The 18,225-nt window shown below is 42.5% G+C and overlaps 1 protein-coding gene across 1 annotated transcript in view; it reads right to left on the bottom strand.

Annotated features, from left to right (window-relative positions):
- Positions 1 to 18,225, bottom strand: part of LOC110168269 (1-phosphatidylinositol 4,5-bisphosphate phosphodiesterase beta-1) — a 521,321-nt gene that overhangs the window by 96,751 nt on the left and 406,345 nt on the right. Inside the window, 2 exon segments of the mRNA XM_055149396.1 lie at positions 14,804 to 14,888; positions 14,993 to 15,075. Of these exon segments, the coding sequence (XP_055005371.1) occupies positions 14,804 to 14,888; positions 14,993 to 15,075 (168 nt within the window).

The raw sequence follows: 18,225 nt of genomic DNA, 5'->3' as shown, positions 1-18,225 counted from the left end.
AGTTTAGTCCCGGTTTAGTCCTGTTAGTCCTGGTTTAGTCCTGGTTTAGTCTTGGTTTAGTCTTGGTTTGATCTTGGTCTAGTCCTGCCCTGGTTTAGTCCTGGTTTAGTCCCGGTCCAGTCTTGTCCTGGTTTAGTCCTAGTTTTGTCCTGGTTTAGTCCTGTTCTAGTCCTGTCCTGGATTGGGTTTGGTTTAGTCCTGTTTACTCCCTGTTTAGTCCTGGTTAAGTCCTAGTTTAATCCTGGTTTAATCCTGGTCTAATCCTGGTCTAGTTCTGTCCTGGCTCAAAAGCTCAAAATGCTCTGTCCCCACTTGTGATGTCATGAAGCGGCAGTTTTCAAGTTAACAGCTACATTTCATTTTATTTGAATAAACATTGGCAATTCCTGAGCTGAAATGATCCAAATGATTCTAGTGAAGGTGTAAAAACACAGTGGAGCACTTCCTGAGTTACCACATGTCATCACAAGTAGAGCAGAGAGTTTTCAGTTTGAGAGAAGAACTCAGCCTAAATATGCAGAGTTTGTGTGTTAAACATGTGTGAAGAAAACAAAACACAACTCCAGGTCTGTTTGTGACGAGGAAACAACATCAGAACACAGATCAGAAAACGGTGTAATCTGAGCCCTTTAACTCTGCGTTCTGTTTTAAACGCACGCATAATGTCAGATGTGTAAAAGTACCAGGATTTCTGAGTCCGCGGTGTCAAACTAGGCTGGTATAAGGCTACACAAATTAGAGTAAAAGCTTTATTTGTGAGCGGCTGCCTCGCTGCTGCTATAATTCGGATGTTTTGGCAGAGGGGGCTTCGTTAGCATAATGAACGCACTGATGAAGGCCTGCGTAACAAACAAGCAAAACATGTTTATAGGCTTCTAATTTGTAAGCAATTTAAGTTTGAGGGGAATAAAAATGTTCAAAGTGTGCTGTTCCATTTGTGAGATTTTGTGGACACAAGCGCAAGGTGGGGGAAATGTCTTGCCCAAGGACACAACAACATTAATGTATGTATGGCCTGTAGAATATGGAATCCTTCAGGCTACTGTGCAAAATTTCTCTAGTCTTTCTTTTAAGAATAGTAATGATGGACAATAGTTTGAAGTGTCTTGCCAATGGACACAAGACAAGAAACAGTCTACAATGCTGGTAGAGATGAAACTACCAACTCCCCCGTTTTGTGAGCAAACATAGTCCAATGAGAGTTTGTGAGCAAACATGTTTAGCCATTCTTTCTCACGTAATGTCAACCCAACCTTAGTCTTCTTCAGCCAATGATGTTCATTTTGTCTTCTTATGTACTTTAACTTCTTGGGTTCTTCTTGAAGACAATACAGTAAAGTGTATTGACCTTATTGACATATTTCGGCTGCTCGCTGCAAGCCGTCTTCAGAAGTGTCACCGGTGTTGGTGGTGACGTGTCGTAGATCAGCTGTTGATCAGCTGTGGATCATTGGAACAAGTTCAAGCGCTGGAACGCTGGACTGAAATCAGGAAATGAGGCACGAACAGCATTAACCGTGATGATGGAGCGTTCCTCCTTTCACACACCTGGGACACCCTCTTCTAGAGAGCACTGAGAGAGGGGAGGCGTGGTCAGTGTGAGCGAACTGCCAGGTCCATCAGACTGACCACACCTACAACAGCTGATATACGACACGTCACCACCAACACCAGTGACAGCAGCCGAAACATGTCAACAAGGTCAATACACTTTACTTTATTGTCTTTAAAAAGAAGCCAAGAAGTCTTTGTCTTCTTCAGTATGACTGACAGTTGTTTGAAGTGTCCAGTATGTATTGCTAGTAGTGGAGATTGAACTACCACCTCAGTGGATTGAACTTCCACCTCAGTGGTTCTAGTTTTTTTGTTTTTGTTTTGTTTTTAGTAAATCATACATGCAACATTAATATGCCTTGATAGTAGCAGGGATTGAACTACCAACTCCCAGTCTCTATCCCATTATCACTAAAACAATACTATCACAAGATTAAGTCTGTAACTGAAGGTAACGGACAGTTGTCTTGCCAAAGGAAACAACAGCAGTATGTATTGTCTTTTTTTTTTTCTTTTTTAGCTAATGCCATCACCATCACCAGGTACAGAGTGAATGAATAATATGCTGAATGTAAAGCTCTGTAAAGCGTCTTTGTGACAAAAATGTCTGTGAAAAGCACTATATAAATGGGGACTTACTTACTTACTTACTTGCCCAAGAACGCAACATCAGTAGAAGCTGAAGGTGCCTGACTGCTGTCTTGCCAAAGGATACAACATTAGTATGCCTTGCTAGTAGCAGCGATTGAACTACCAACCCCCAGTTCCTCTACTCTTTATCTCTAACACAACACAATCAGAAGGTCAAGTCGTCCTTCTATTGGGGAGCAAGTTGACTAAAAGTTGCTGTAAGCCTCTTGCCCAAGGACACAATATTAGTATGCCTTGCTATTAGCGGGGATTGAACTACCAACTCCGAGTGTCTATCCCTTTATCTCTAACACAATACAATCCCAAGGTTAAGTATGTGAAGGTGACTGACAGCTGAATGGCGTTGGCTGAGTATAAATGTAATCCTTATTATTTATGGTGGCGTCTCAGCTGGATTCAATCTCGGAGTATTATGGTGTGTGTGTGTACATGATGGTGTGTGTGTGTGTTGTGGTGTGTGTTATGGTGTGCGTCTCTGTGGACTCAGAGCTCATTCACTTTACAGAGAGCGCGGGGCAGAGCCTGTCGCCCTTCTCACCTCTCACACTTATTACAAGAATCAGAAAATCTAAAGCACTTTTCACCCCAGGCACCTCCAAGTTCTACTGGAAAACAAAACGCGATCAATGGAGGTGTCAGGTTTAGTGTGAGACCGGACCGCTGTTTTGAGCTTTTAAGCATTTTCTATACCCGGAGTTGTGTTTTGTTTCATTCGCCCTAGTTTAAACGTCCTATATTATGCAAAATTGACTCTTGTAAGCTTTAAGTCATGTTAGAAAAAATGTTATCTCCTTAAAAAACAGACCTGGAGTTGTGTTTCAGTACCGTAATTTCCAGACTATTGAGCGCACCTGAATATAAGCTGCATCAACAAAATTTTAAAACTGTACATATATCGGCCGCACCTGAATATAAGCCGCAAATGTCCACATCTTCAATAGTGTTTTCAAGTTTGGGCGTCTGCTTTTATCGCCTCTGAAAGTTTTTGTCATCTTTTTGCACTGAGTCAGTTTGTCACGTTGCTGTTGCAAAAGTTTCACCATCGACTCCTTGATGCTGAGCTCACGTGCAGCAGCAGTCAGATCAATTGCAGTTAACTTAAAAGCTGCATCATCTGAATTTCTTTGTGTGTTTTCCAAGAGGAGGGTGTGTGTATGAAGCACGAAATAACTGTTCAAAACACAATCAAACTAGAATCTTTCTCGGCGCATCATCTCTGTCTCTCCTCATGCTCTACTGCGCATGTCTCCTGCAGAAAGAGTCTCTGTCCTGTCTGTATCATGTCAGTATTTCAGAAGACTTTCTCAGGGGTGTTCGGGGATAGTTCTATCAATCAGGTATAAGTGGATGTTCGGCTACTGAAGTTTGAGACGTTTCTTCTCGTCATTTACGCACACGGGTAAGACATATCCCCCTTACTAATGTTCATTTAGCATCAGAACTTATTTTATCACACGGCGATAAACTATTTGAGTGCACTGACAATATCGCAAACTAGTGTAGCAACTTCATGTGAACCCTAGATCCATGTGTAACTGCACAGACAGCGTTGTTTTCTGCATTCAGGCTGCCAAACCATAGACCGTACCATAGAATGTGCCAAACAAAGAATCCGTTCATATATTCACCGCATCCTTTCATTAGCCGTAGGATTCAAAATGTGAGAAAAAATAATAGTTTACAGTCTGGAATTTACGGTAATCCTGCATTATTAGTCTACATCTCCGTCACTCAAAATGCAAATTCCAGGGCTGAAATGATCCAAATGATTCTAGTAAAGGTGTATGGAGTTTAAAAACCCAATAGAGGACTTCCTGTATTACTACATGACATCACAAGGTGGAACAGAGTGTTTTTCGGTGTGAGATAAGAAGTCAGTCTAAATATGCAGGAGTTAAACATGTGAAAGAAACAAAACACAACTCTAGGTCTGTTTGTGATGAGGAAACATTCTAACATAGATCAGAAAACAGCGTAATACGGGCCCTTTAATACATTTATCCGAAGTCGTGACTCAAAAATGCTCTGTTTGACTTTTGGCTGTTTAGTCGTGCCAAAGATAAAACTCCAGTCTTCTTCTTCTCCTGCAGTTTAAGCTCATGAACCACCACGGGACTCATTGTGCTGTCAAATTGTGTTCACAGTGAGCACATGGCTCTATTCACACTCACTGAGGAAGAGCACTTCATTTGTTTACTTTCTAAATGTTATTCCTGTTGCTGACCGCAGGGGGAGCTCTAATGCCCAAATGCCTCATTGGAAACAAAGGGGAAGTTTATACATTTTATTATTCATCAGTAGTTTACAAATGCAGAAATTATTAGGTAAGAAAATGTGAAATACTTATCCCAACTCAAAACATGCTACACAGGTCTCCAGGAAGAATAGATGATAGTTGATAGTTAAGGTCAATTAAATACAATCAAACAGTTAACCTGCCCAGGGACTAGAGGTGGAAATTAGCACTGGAGCTACATCCTGGTACAATGCATCTCTCCTGTTAAGGTTAATGTATATTGTGCACCGTCCCTGTCTCAGTAAAATAACTAAACTAAACTAAACCTAAAAGGTGACCAAAGACATTTTAAAGGGGAATTAAAGACCCATTAAACCCCCCCTGAAGCTTTACTCCAGCCATAAGAAAAATCTGAAAAATCCTCCAGAGTGGATGGTGCCCTGCGGGGTGTGAGGAGCGAGTGTGGGGTGGGCTCTGGAGCGATGATTGACAACCGACCGACAGCCACAACAATCCGACATGTTCCATCTAACTTTGGAACAGAGCAGACATTTGCGCTTGGATCACGCTGCTTCCCTTTTCTCCAGACACGGTGGGACATTGCGGTGATCGGCGGTGCCAGGTCGAGGCTCCTCGCGTACCGCCCGTAGACGCCAGTGGCTGCGCTCGTCACGTAATAACTCCGCGCCTGACTGGACTGTTAGTCCAACCCGAAAACTCAAATGTTCTGGCTGTAGTTGATCCTAAAGAGGCCTTTACAGACATGACTTTGACCCAAAATCAGATTTTTAACAAATATGCACTAAAATGCCAAAATAAGACCAGGGATAGAGATACACTTCTATTTTAGACCCATACACACAGTTAATCCAGCCTTCATCAGCCCGTTTCACTTCGTAGAAACCGTCTGACCTCACAGTGTTAGAATTTGTTCGCTCGACGGTAGATGGGTACTTTTTATCATTTAACCAATTGCTGTTATTTGGCAGTCACCTATGTAATGCGCCGCTAACGGGGCTAACTGCTATATTAAGCTTTTCCCAAATCCCGTAGGAAGAAGGACAATAACGTCTTTCCCTTTGAAAAAATTCACCAAAAATTCTCTTTATTCTGGTTTTAAATTCTTGATCTCGGGAATCGTTGACAACACAGAATATATGACTCTTCGCTGATTGGCTGGTGCCCGAACTTGCACTTATGGGGTTCTATTGTATTCTGATTTCTGACCTAGTCACTGGAGAGAAATGAAATTGAGCGGAGGCACTAGGTGGCACCAGCCTGGCTACAGTTAATCAGTAGAAAAAAGTGACATTGGTGTTTAGTGGCCCTTTAAAGAAGAAAGAATGCACAATGTTTGTTTTTTTAAACTAAGGATAGAAATGGTTGTACACAATTATTTGGTTCATTTAGTTGTGTAAATTTTATCCAAGCAGATATATTGTAAAAGCAGCCTCTTCGGTTCAAAATGAGAGAGCTGCGTGGGGTCTGAATCAAATTATTAAGTGTCTTACTGTCTGAGAAACAAGAAGTGTGCTGTTATCATGCTTTGTTGTTAGGATTAACGTGGGGACCAGACTCTGCTTAGCGCCAACTGGTTTTATTTGTGGGATCTGGCAACCTAAAGTTCACACCAAAAAGGTCTGGCAAGATTTGTATAGCACAATTCGAGTAATTCAAAGGGTCATAATAAAAACAAATCAAAACATAAATAATCATGAGATTAAAATAAAAAAGAGAGACATAAATTGGAGAGAAGAGTGCGGAATACCTTTCAGTTATTGCACAGTTAACAGAAATGTTTTGAGTCTGGATTTAAACAGCGTCACAGAAGAGGCCTGTCTCACATGTTCAGGAAGACTGTTCCAGGTTTTAGCTGCATGAACCTGAAACGCTGACTCCCCTTGTTTAGTTCTGACTCTGGGCACCAGCAGGAGGCCGGTCCCTGAGGTCCTCAGAGTGCGAATGGTTTCATATGACACTAACATGTCACAGATGTACTTTGGTGCTCGGCCATGGAGAGACTTGTACACAAGCAGAGCTGCTTTAAAGTCTATTCTCTGAGGCACAGGAAGCCAGTGCAGAGACCTGAGCACAGGACTTATGTGCTCGTACTTCCTAGTTCGAGTTAAGGACCCGAGCTGCAGCATTCTGGATGTTTGCAGCTGTTCACAGCTTTTGAGAGACCAGTGAGCAGACCATTACAGTAGTCTAACCTACTGGAGACAAATGCATGGATAAGTTTCTCCAAGTCTGATTTAGACAGTAAACCTTTGATTTTTGCTATGTTTTTTAGATGGTAAAAGGCTGCAGATGTTATTGATTTTATGTGACTGTTAAAGTTCAAGTCTGAGTCCATTATTACCCCTAGTCTAAACCAGATCCAGAGCAGTATATATTCTAAACATAAGTAAATAAATAAAACGGTTCATACGAAGATGTTCTGAATTCACCTCATTTTCACCAAACACCGTCTTTCTCACAGTGGGACTAATGCAGACACTTGTCAGACATGCTGGACCGCATCAAAACACACCACACGCAGAGATGAAAATGCATTTTTTATACCGCACTTTTCACTTTGACCACCGGGGACGCTGCGTGTGCGTCCCTGCGGGTTCTGACGCTCTCCAAGCCCTCCTCCTCCTCTTCCTCAGAGCTATCTCACTCATGCAGCGAGCCCTCTAACCCCGCTTGCTGCCGAAAGACACTCCCCGCGGAGAATTACAGCTTTGTGACAGCGTTTGACATTGAAGGATTATCGGCGCGAGGCTTTCCTCCGGAGTGGCACAGGGCAGGACAGGAGCAGAGACAGGGGCAGGGACAGGGGCAGGGACAGGGGCAGGGACAGGGGCAGGGACAGAGACAGGGACAGGGGGAGGGACAGGGGCAGGGACAGGGGCAGAGACAGGGACAGGGGCAGAGACAGGGGCAGGGGCAGAGACAGGGACAGGGGCAGGGACAGAGGCAGGGGCAGGGCAGGGACAGGGACAGGGGCAGAGGCAGGGACAGGGGGCAGGAACAGGGACAGGGGCAGGGACAGGGGACAGGGACAGGGACAGGACAGGACAGGGGCAGGGACAGGGACAGGGGCAGGAGGCAGGGACAGGGACAGGGACAGGACAGGGACAGGGCAGAGACAGGGCAGGACAGGGACAGGGGCAGAGACAGGGCAGAGACAGGGCAGAGAGGGCAGGACAGGGACAGGGACAGGGGACAGGGGCAGAGACAGGGGCAGGGGACAGAGACAGGGGGCAGGGAACAGGGCAGGGGCAGGGCAGAGACAGGGGCAGGGACAGGGGCAGAGACAGGGGCAGAGACAGGGACAGGGACAGGGGCAGAGACAGGGGACAGGGACAGGGACAGGGGCAGAGACAGGGGGGCAGAGACAGGGACAGGGGGCAGAGACAGGGCAGAGACAGGGGGACAGGGGCAGAGACAGGGGCAGGGACAGGGGACAGGGGCAGAGACAGGGACAGGGGACAGGGACAGGGACAGGGACAGACAGGGCAGAGACAGCGGCAGAGACAGGGGCAGAGACAGGGGCAGAGACAGGAGCAGAGACAGGGGCAGGGACAGGAGGAGAGACAGAGACAGGGACAGGGGCAGAGACAGGGGCAGGGACAGGAGCAGAGACAAGAGGAGAAACAGGTGCAGAGACATAAGGAGAGACAGAAGAAAAGACAAGATGAGAGAAAAGGAGAGACAGGAGCAGAGACAAGAGCAGAGAAGAGACACAAGAGGAGAGACAAGAGATGAGAGGGAAGACAGGAGGAGGGACAAGAAGAGAGACAGGGGCAGAGAGGAGAGACAGGAGCAGAGACAGGAGCAGAGACAGGAGCAGAGACAGGAGCAGAGACAGGGGCAGAGACAGGAGCAGAGACAGGGGCAGAGACAGGAGCAGAGACAGGGGCAGAGACAGGAGCAGAGACAGGGGCAGAGACAGGAGCAGAGACAGGGGCAGAGACAGGAGAGACAGAGAGGGAGAGAGAGGAGAGACAGGAGGAGAGACAGGAGCAGAGACAGGAGCAGAGACAGGAGCAGAGACAGGAGCAGAGACAGGGGCAGAGACAGGAGCAGAGACAGGGGCAGAGACAGAGCAGAGAGCAGAGACAGCAGAGGGCAGAGACAGGAGCAGAGACAGGAGGAGAGACAGGAGCAGAGACAGGAGCAGAGACAGGAGGAGAGACAGGAGCAGAGACAGGAGCAGAGACACGTCCACTGAAGACTTCAACTCTGTGAGAGGATGGAGAGAAAGGGCAATGCCAAATCCAAATGTAATAAGTAAGAAAAGTGAAGGCAATGACATCTGCCAGCAAAGGGGAATATGTTTTAATCTTTTTGTTCTGGACATTAGGAGACAGGAGAAACGTCTTGCTCAAGGACACAACAACATTTCCGGAAGCTATTTCAGAACTGCACATTAAAGGCCTGATCTATCTAAGTTCTGATCTCTGCTCCACTGTGATTTTAAACTCCATACACCTTCACAAGAATCATTTGGATCATTTCAGACCTGTTCACCTGAAAACTACCACTTCATGACATCACAAGGTGGATTACAGGACGTTCAAACAAATCAAACGAGGCTACACAAACTGAAACTGAATCCTAGAAGTGAGTTTTTGCAGTACGGCGCTTGCATCACTGTTACACGCAGAGCCAGATAAATGTCTGGGGAGAGAAGGAAGAAAAAAAAAAAAAAAAGACAAATCAAAAAAACAAAAGAGGAGTTTGACCACAAAGGACCAGTGAGAAAGCTTTTGACCGTCACCATGGCAACAGCGGAGACAGAAGATGCCCAGATAAAGGAGCGTGCCAAGAAAAGCTACGTGTTCAGGTTACGGCATTAGACAACAGGTCCAGTTAAAGGCCCTGTGTGCACTATTTTCTCCATGTGTATCAGGAAGAGCACTGTTGGCATGCTAGTGTTGTTAGCATTATTCAGTGGTGGAACATAGCAAAGCAAAAAAAGTAAAGTACTGTACTAGATTTTAAAATGTACTGTCTATCCCACTACATTAAGTTTTTTTTTTTTTTTCTTATTTTTTGACACCTGCTGTTTTTTTTTTTTTTTTTTTTTTTTTTTTTAAATTTTCAATCAAGGTTATAGTCAGAGGAAACAAAAATATACAAATAATAAAAACAACTAGGAAAAAAAAAGTTTCTGTTGGACAAAATTTAACACACATCTGTATCAAATTCACCGCATTTGAAGCTTTATTATATCTCAAAATCTGCATGAAATACTTTTACTTTTTGCGCTTTTTTGTAGCTTTGTTTTTCTTGATTTTTAGAAAATATTTCAAAACATCCACAAAATAATATAGATCAAAAAAATTTAACAAAAGTTTGGAGTTGCAGGTTCTTACTTAAACATGTATTGGTAATGACACTTTAATGTACTATGTTATTTTACTAGTGTCATTTATAAATGCATTCCACTTTTTCCGTTGCTCATTGTATTTGTACCTTTCAGTTTAAGATTGTATGTTATTCTTTCCATCACTGAAATACTCCCCAAAATCCTGATCCAGTCTTGTTATACGGGTGGAGCTGATTAAAACCAACTCTTTTTTATTCCCTTTTAAGACGCAGTCAGAACAATTTTTGTCAGATACATGTCATCCTTAGTCAGGCTGGCGCCACCTAGTGACTCTGCTCAATTTAATTTCTCTCCAGGGACTAGGTCAGGAATTGGAATACACTAGACCACGGGTCTCCAAACCTTTTTCCCTCAGTGAGCTACTTTACAAAATGAAAATGGCTGAGAGCTACAAGTTTTAGTGAAGTACAGTTAAATGCCTATAAAACATAAATCATTATTCACTTATTAGTGCACAAAGTTAGGCATCAAAATAATACATGTACAATGGTAATAGGCATTTAATTAAACACATTTTACTTATTCAGGACAAAACATGTAATTCAGAATACAGGTTGGAGACCTCTGCACTAGACGGTTTGCAAGAACCCTGGAAGTTGTCGACAGCACACCGACCAATCAGCGAAGAACTGTGAAGCCATGACATCAAACTCATCACGTCTGTCTGGGTCCCTTTTGTGGTACAGCACAACAGTAAGCAAAGCGGTCGAGATGGATGTAGACGAAGACATACATTCTGTGTTGTCAAAGATTCCCAAGATCGAGGATTTAAAGTCAGAACAAAGGGAATGTTTGGTGAACTTTATCAAGGGGAAAGACGTTATTGCCCTTCTTCCTACGGGATTTGAGAAACCCAGTTAGTCCCAATAGCAGCGCATTACATATGTCACGACCAAATAGCAGCAATTGGTTAAATAAAAAAAGTACCGTCTACTACCTTCTAGTACTACTGTCGAGCAAATGAATCCTATTGCTGCGAGGTCAGACGGTTTCCACAAAGTGAAACTGACTAATGAATCAGGCTATGTCATCCTTCCTCACTACATCTGATTTCCGGGATCACCAGACAAGTGTTTGGAATTCCATAATCCAGAATACTAGTTAAGGTTACGTTTAACTGTTCCCAATATACCGTATTTTCCGGGCTATTAGACGCGCTCTAAAGCCTCTAACCCCATTAAAAAACGACTGCGTGCCACAATCCAGAGCGCCCTATACATGAATCCACTCGAGTGTCCCAGCACGACTTCAGTAAACTACAAAGTCGCACCACCCGCAGCGCACGCAAACACACACGGAGCAGACAGCGAGTGCGCAGCAAAAAACACCCACAGACACACTCATCACTCACGCCGACGCGGAACGGAGGAACGAACCGAAAAAGCGAGTGCAATGTGCCACTTCTAGACACAACTGAACAACTGAGTCACTGCGAACACGCCGACAATCCGTTGGTCCAGACAGCAACCTCCCTACACGCCACAACTGAACAAAGCCCAGAGTCACCGTGAACGCCACAAACAAAGTCCCACTGACCCATCCAACTGTTGTGTTTCATTTAAAGTCTGGTGCGGTTTATTTGTGAAAAAAGTTCAAAAATAGACCATTTAATGACAGTGCGCCTTATAATCCAGAGCACCTAATAGCCCGGAAAATACGGTACCTTAATTTTCAAGCAATTCCAAAACACGTGTGTGATCAGCGTCCATTTCTCCACACAACCTCCAGTGCTCCTGCGAGGTGGAGATCTGTCTACTCTTGATTTGAGGTGTAATGAAAAAAGGTGGCAAATTTATCCAGTATTTTTTGCGTCGGTATTTGTAGTTTTTTAAAATAACAAAATGGAGTACTTCTTCCACCACAGACATTATAGAGGCTTTGCACAGTCATGTGACCCTATAGCAATGGTACCTACGCCGCCATGACACCGGGCACACTATGTCATTGACTTCAGTAACATCGGAGAAACATGGACAGGTTTTGTTGTGTATTTGGTTGTTCTAGACGCTCTTAACGGGATAAAAGGATTTGTTTCTTCACTATTCCTCTGGAAATGAGGGAATTATCGGAAAAAAACGGGAATTATGGCTAGAGAACATAAACCACGAAAAGATTTCCTATGGTCCCATCAAGACACACTCACGTCACTTTCATCAAGGTATTTGCTATTTAAATTATTTCATAGTTTATTTAATGAGAGAAGCACATTTACTGAACAAAAATTTTAAAAGAAAACATTTTCAGTGTGAGTGGCAGTAGAAACTGTGTCTTCCAACGCACATATAAACATGTCACTCGTCGTAGGACCGATGTTTTCTTCATTGTCTTGCTTAACCACAACTATGTCTTCTAGAATTAATCGCTTTTTGTGAGTAGATCTTTCTAACGTTCGCGAGAATCTTTTCATGGCCGATTCTTTCGAGGTTCGGCTCACAGACTCTTCGACTCGTCGTGTTGATCATAGGAGCAAAGTGTGGGTTTCGTTGAATCATAAACTAGTGCGGGTTTTCCTGGATAAATTAATGACATTTTAGTTCAGTAAATGTGCTTCTTTCATTAAATAAACTATGAAACAATTTAAATAGCAAATACCTTGATGAAACTTCGGGTGTCTTGATGGTACAATAGGAAATCTCTTCGTGGTTTATTTTTGCTAGCTATAATCATCGTCTTTTTTCGATAATTCCCTTGTTTGAGCTCCTGATGAGTCATTTCCAGAGGAACAGTGAAGAAACGAATCGTTTTATCCTGTTCAGAGCGTCTAGAACAACCAAATACACAACAAAACCTGCCCATGTTTCTCCGATGCTGCTGAAGTCAATGACATAGTGTGCCCGGTGTCATGGCGGCGTAGGTACCGTTGCTATAGGGTCACGTGACGGTGCAAAGCCTCTATTGTGACTACAAAACTGTGAAAAAGTTGAGAAAAAAACACTTATAAACTCATTGTGGTGATACTCCGAATGCATAAGAAAAGTGAGGAAAAACTATGGACCACTCACTTCCATTTTTATTATTCTTTTTATTACATTTTCAGGCACAGCTCCTTGAATCATCTACACTGCAGTCTGATGTATCTGGTGCGATAAATGAGAATAAAACTGATTGCGAGACGTGATTGTTAATAGTTGGTTTCCTCTGCACGTAAATAGCCACAGGTATGCGAGCGAGTGATTGAAAAGAGAGAGAAGGATGAAGGGATGGAGAGGTTTTAGCGCCCGGAGTGACAGAAAGAAGAATGTATTTACAACGGCTTCTGTCGGGACCCAGGGCTAAGCAACAAAACGTAACAGAGTGTAATGGTGTATAAAAAGAACAAAAAGACACGGCAATCCATTTAAATACTGCTAAAGTGTAGAAAGTTTCATAAAATACTGAATTCGGAATCTGGATTTGAGTAGTTTTGACTATCGATACGTCATGCTGGGGTGTTCTGCCTGTATGTTTATGATGGAATGTTCAGTAGTTACCATGGAGACGCAATGCACACAAAGGCACTCAAAAAAACTAAGCAGAAATACAAGAAAAATACATCATTTTGATTTAAGCCTGTCATAAATTTTTATTGTTGTTATAATTACACAACACACCTGTTATATCTGATTAAAAAAAAGCTTTATATGCACAGGTTTTAGAATGATGAGAATTAGTACCGTTACCATAGCGATTAAGAATATAAAAGAAAATATAATAGATTCCGAATGGGAGAAAAAGTCCTCAAAATGTTGCATATAAGAGAAACTAAAACCAATGAATATTTATGTATTTTGATAAGAATGAGTCAAATATAAAGGACTAAACCAGGACTAAACCAGGACTAAACCGGGACTAAACCAGGACTACACCAGAACTAAACCAGGACTACACCAGGACTAAACCAGGACTAAACCAGGACTAAACCAGGACTAAACCAGGACTACACCAGAACTAAATCAAAACTAAACCAAGACTAAATCAGAACAAAACCAAGACCAAAACAGGACCAAACCAGGAATAAACCAGAACTGAACCAAGACTAAACCAGGACTAAACCAGGACTGAACCAGAACTAAACCAGGACTACACCAGAACTAAATCAGAAGTAAACCAAGACTAAACCAAAACCAAACCAGGAATCAAACCAGGAACAAACCAGGACTGAATTAGGACTAAACCTAGAACTAAACCAGAACCAAACAAAGACTAAACCAGGACAAAACCAGGACTACTATAAACCAGGGCTAAACCAGAACCAAACCAGGACCAAATCAGAACTAAAACAAGAATAACCTGGAACTAAACCAGAATTGAGCCAAGGACTAAACCAGGACTAAACCAGGACTAAACCGGGACCAAACCAGGACTAAACTAGGACTAAACCAGGAAAAAAACAGGACTAAACCAGGACCAAACCAAGACTAAACCAAAAACCAAACCAGGACTAAACTAGGAGTAAACCAGGAATAAACCAGAACTAAACCAGAAATGAACCAAGACTAAACCAGGACTAAACCAGGAGGACGAATCCAGGACTAAACCAGGACAAAACCAGGACTACTATAAACCAGGAACAAACCAAGACAGAACCAGGACCCAACCAGGACTAAACTAGGACTAAACCAGGACTGAACCAGGACAAAATCAGGACTAAACAGCTCTACATCTACACTGGGCCTCAACCAGGACGAAATCAGGATGGAATCAGGACAAAACCAGGACTGAACCAGAACTAAACCAGGAATAAACCAGAACTAAATCAGAACTACACCAAGACTAAACCAGGACTAAACCAAGACTATATCAAAACCAAACCAAGACTAAACCAGGACTAAACCAGGACTAAACCAGAAGGACAAACCCAGGACTGAACCAAGACCAAACCAGGACAAACCAGGACTAAACTAAACCAGGACTAAACCAGGACTAAACCAGGACTAAACCAGGAGGACAAACCCAGGACTGAACCAAGACTAAACCTAAAGTGTGTGAAAAGCACTTACGGGATATTTCTCCAGGGGATCGGTCAGTAATGCGTCTCCGAATATCGACCGGCAGTACTCCGCCATTTTGGCCTGCTGCTTTGGTCTGCGGATCACGAAAACAAAAACACACTCGTCATAAAATGAGGTCAAACTACAGCGATAAACACAAATCAGCATTAACATTAGCAACCGAAGAAAAGGACTTACGAATCGACGTGGTTTTCAAAAGACAAGATGATGGGAAAGGGAGAAGTCTTGAAAGCGCACTCCGAAATGGCCTCAATCACTTCCTATGGGGAAAACACAGCAATCTGGTTAATACATTTAGAGTTCCAGGAAAAAAGAAATAAAACTTGACTCATATTTTTAAACAGGAAATGCATCCTTTGGTTCAATTAGACGTCCTATTGGATTTCTCAACCACTGACAATTACGGCCTCATTAAAGATGGCGTCAGCTCCGTTAATGCGTTCACTTCCATTTACTCGAACTCCAATAGAAGAAACCCAACCCAAGATGCACTAGAAAAGTTTGATAAGCAGTTTCAATGCTTATTTATTTCTTTATTTTTAAAGTTTTAATCAATTTTATTTGCTAGTTTCCTGGTTCAGTTGTGCATTGTTTGTCGATTCGATCCATATTTTTCTGTGAAGCTTTTAAGTGCTCATATTACACTGTTTTTAAAATCAATGTTATAATGTTGTTTACTCATCACAAACAGACCTGGAGTTGTGTTTTGTTTCATTCTCACATGTTTAATTAACACACAAACCTTCATATTCAGGCTGAGTTCTTCTCTCAGACAGAAAACACAAGGGTCGTAATGGTTCACGTATTTGTGCCGAACCGTTTTGGTACAAGACACCAGGTTGTGCATGAGTGAATTTGTGTGTTTTTACTAGGGGTGTGCAAAAATATTGAAATATCGATATATCATAATGTTTAATGTGATGATACAGTATCGATATCATGAACTGCTGTATCGATATATCATCAAGAGTAATTTTTGATATATTTTACTAAATTGTTTTGTGTAAGAGCTACAGAAGTGTTGACATTTTCACAATTTTGATGAGTAAAATTGGTGTTTTTCAAATTAACTTCGCACAAACTTAGTAAACTTTTAGTATAACAGCCATGAGTTAGCCTTTTTTACACTGAACATATCGAATCAATGTGAAATATATTGTAACGAATCCTGTCGAATCGAAAGCTCACTGTATCGCAAGCGTATCGTATCGTGGCCTGTGTATCGAGGTTTGTATCGTATGGACAACTTCTTAATGATACCCAGCCCTAGTTTTTACATTCCACCATCACATGTGCAGCTACACAGAGGTTCGGCTCTTTAATAATCAAGTGGGAACTCGTCCGTGATTGGGGTGTCAGTGTTTCCCGCAGTGCTTTATAGTTAGGGCGGCCACCTTGACAACAATTGACCCCCACCTTGACTACGTCCGTCAAACCTCGTGAATCCTCGCAAAACTATGGTCGTCGCACCGCGGTCCTCACTCTCTCCTTTTGCCAACACAGAATCTCAGAAGTTTGTTTTTCTGGCCAAAAATATGAAGATTGAGTAAAAGTTCATGCTGGAACTGTTAGTGCTGCGCTTCACTTTTTGAAAAGTTTTGTTTACGGTTTACAAGGAATTTATTTTTTATAATATGTCATTAATTTGTTGCTTATTTGAAAATATTTGATCTAACTTATTAGTTTTACCAAGCAGCACTTTGCATTGATTTAATTTTCCCGTTTGTATAATGTTCAAACAAACTGTTGGTTTAATAAAAACACAAATAAACAACAAGCAAACGGTTTTACATTTTGTTCCCATACATACCAAAAATGAACCGAACCATGACATCAAAACTGAAGTACCTACTGAACTGTAATTTTTGTACCGTTACACCCCTAGAAAACACTCTGTTCCACCTTGTGATGTCATGTGGTAATCCAGGAAGTGCTCCACTGTGTTTTTAAACTCCATACACCATCACTAGAATCATTTGGATCATTTCAGCCCTGGACTTGCTGATCTCTATGGAATTAAAGGTAAAAAGAGCTGTTAACTTCAAAACTACCACTACATGACATCACAATGTGGAACAGAGCATTTACAGCACAGGTGCTCAGACTTTTTCAGTATGTGAGCTACTTATAAATGATCGTGTCTGGAAGATCTACCACCTAATACAAAAATGTTAAACAGATATTTATTTGTAAATGTATTATGAATTCTTACATGTACAATACATTTTGGTGTATCTTGCATAATGTCATGAGGTAATACTGCACAACACAATTCAACTTTTTACATGTTCGTAATGACTTGAATCAGGGGTGACCACACTTTTTCAGCATGCGAGCTACTTATAAAATGTCCAAGTCAAAAATGATCAACCGACTACAAAGTCAAGTAAACTGTACTGGACTTAAGAGAACGTTCAATAGCACTTTACAGAAAACTGAAAAAAGTGAAGACAGTGATTAGGATTTTTAAACCTGTTTTATCAAGTTCCTAACTGGAGTTACATGGTTAGTACGAGTTTTACAGTGGGATTTAGCCTCTGCACATTTACCAAACCAAACCCAGATGTATTTGTGCACGTTTATTAGGCAAACTTTAGCCACATGTCTCGGTAGATCTGCTCTGTGCTGTTGGCTCCTCTGTGCCAACACTCTAACATACATTTAGATCAGTTTTTGCTACGCGTTTTGTCCTTCTAATCTGCGCATTGAGGCAGGAGCCTGTGCATTTTACCCGGGAAAGAGCGAGAACGTGAAAAGGCGAGGAGCGGTGCGCTGACGTGAGCAGATGGACAGGTAGGATGTTTTAAAAAAGTTTAACCTGCCCTGTGATACACGCTGGTACACGAGGACTAACGCTGTTGCGGACAAGCCGCGCGCAGGGAGCGTGTGTGATTGTGATGTGCTGCACAGTATCCGCGTGTCCCAAGTGGCGCACAGGCTATAGTGAGACGCTCCGCACGCTCCCGCACCAGGTACAAGTTTATTACCAACAGCAGCGGCCGTAATATGATCGCACTTGTCCAGTGTCAGACCTCGAGTGAGAGACCAGACCGAGTCCAAACGTGATAGAGTCCGAGACGAGACGCGGCGATCTACCCACACGACCTTGGCGATCGACTGGTAGATCATGATCGACGTATTGAGCACCACTGGTTTACAGTTTTGGAGAAGTAGACAGACTAATAATAAAGTGTTACTCAAACATGTGTGAATGAAACAAAACACAACTCAAGGTCTGTTTTTGATGAGGAAACAACATTATAACATAGATCATAAAATAATGTCATTTGGGACCTTGAATAAAAAGATAAACAGGTCAGAGAATCAAATCAAGATCTTGTTGGAAACTCGAGTCATTTGAACTGACGTAGATCGCTTTTTTCAGTATACGTGTCCCTTCGTCTCCCAAC

The sequence above is a fragment of the Boleophthalmus pectinirostris genome, unplaced genomic scaffold (assembly GCF_026225935.1).
Source record: "Boleophthalmus pectinirostris isolate CB_2022bp ecotype Guang Dong unplaced genomic scaffold, ASM2622593v1 HiC_scaffold_13, whole genome shotgun sequence".
NCBI lineage: Eukaryota > Metazoa > Chordata > Actinopteri > Gobiiformes > Gobiidae > Boleophthalmus > Boleophthalmus pectinirostris.
Note: the sequence above shows the minus strand (reverse complement) of the source record. Positions and strands in the feature narration are given on the sequence as shown.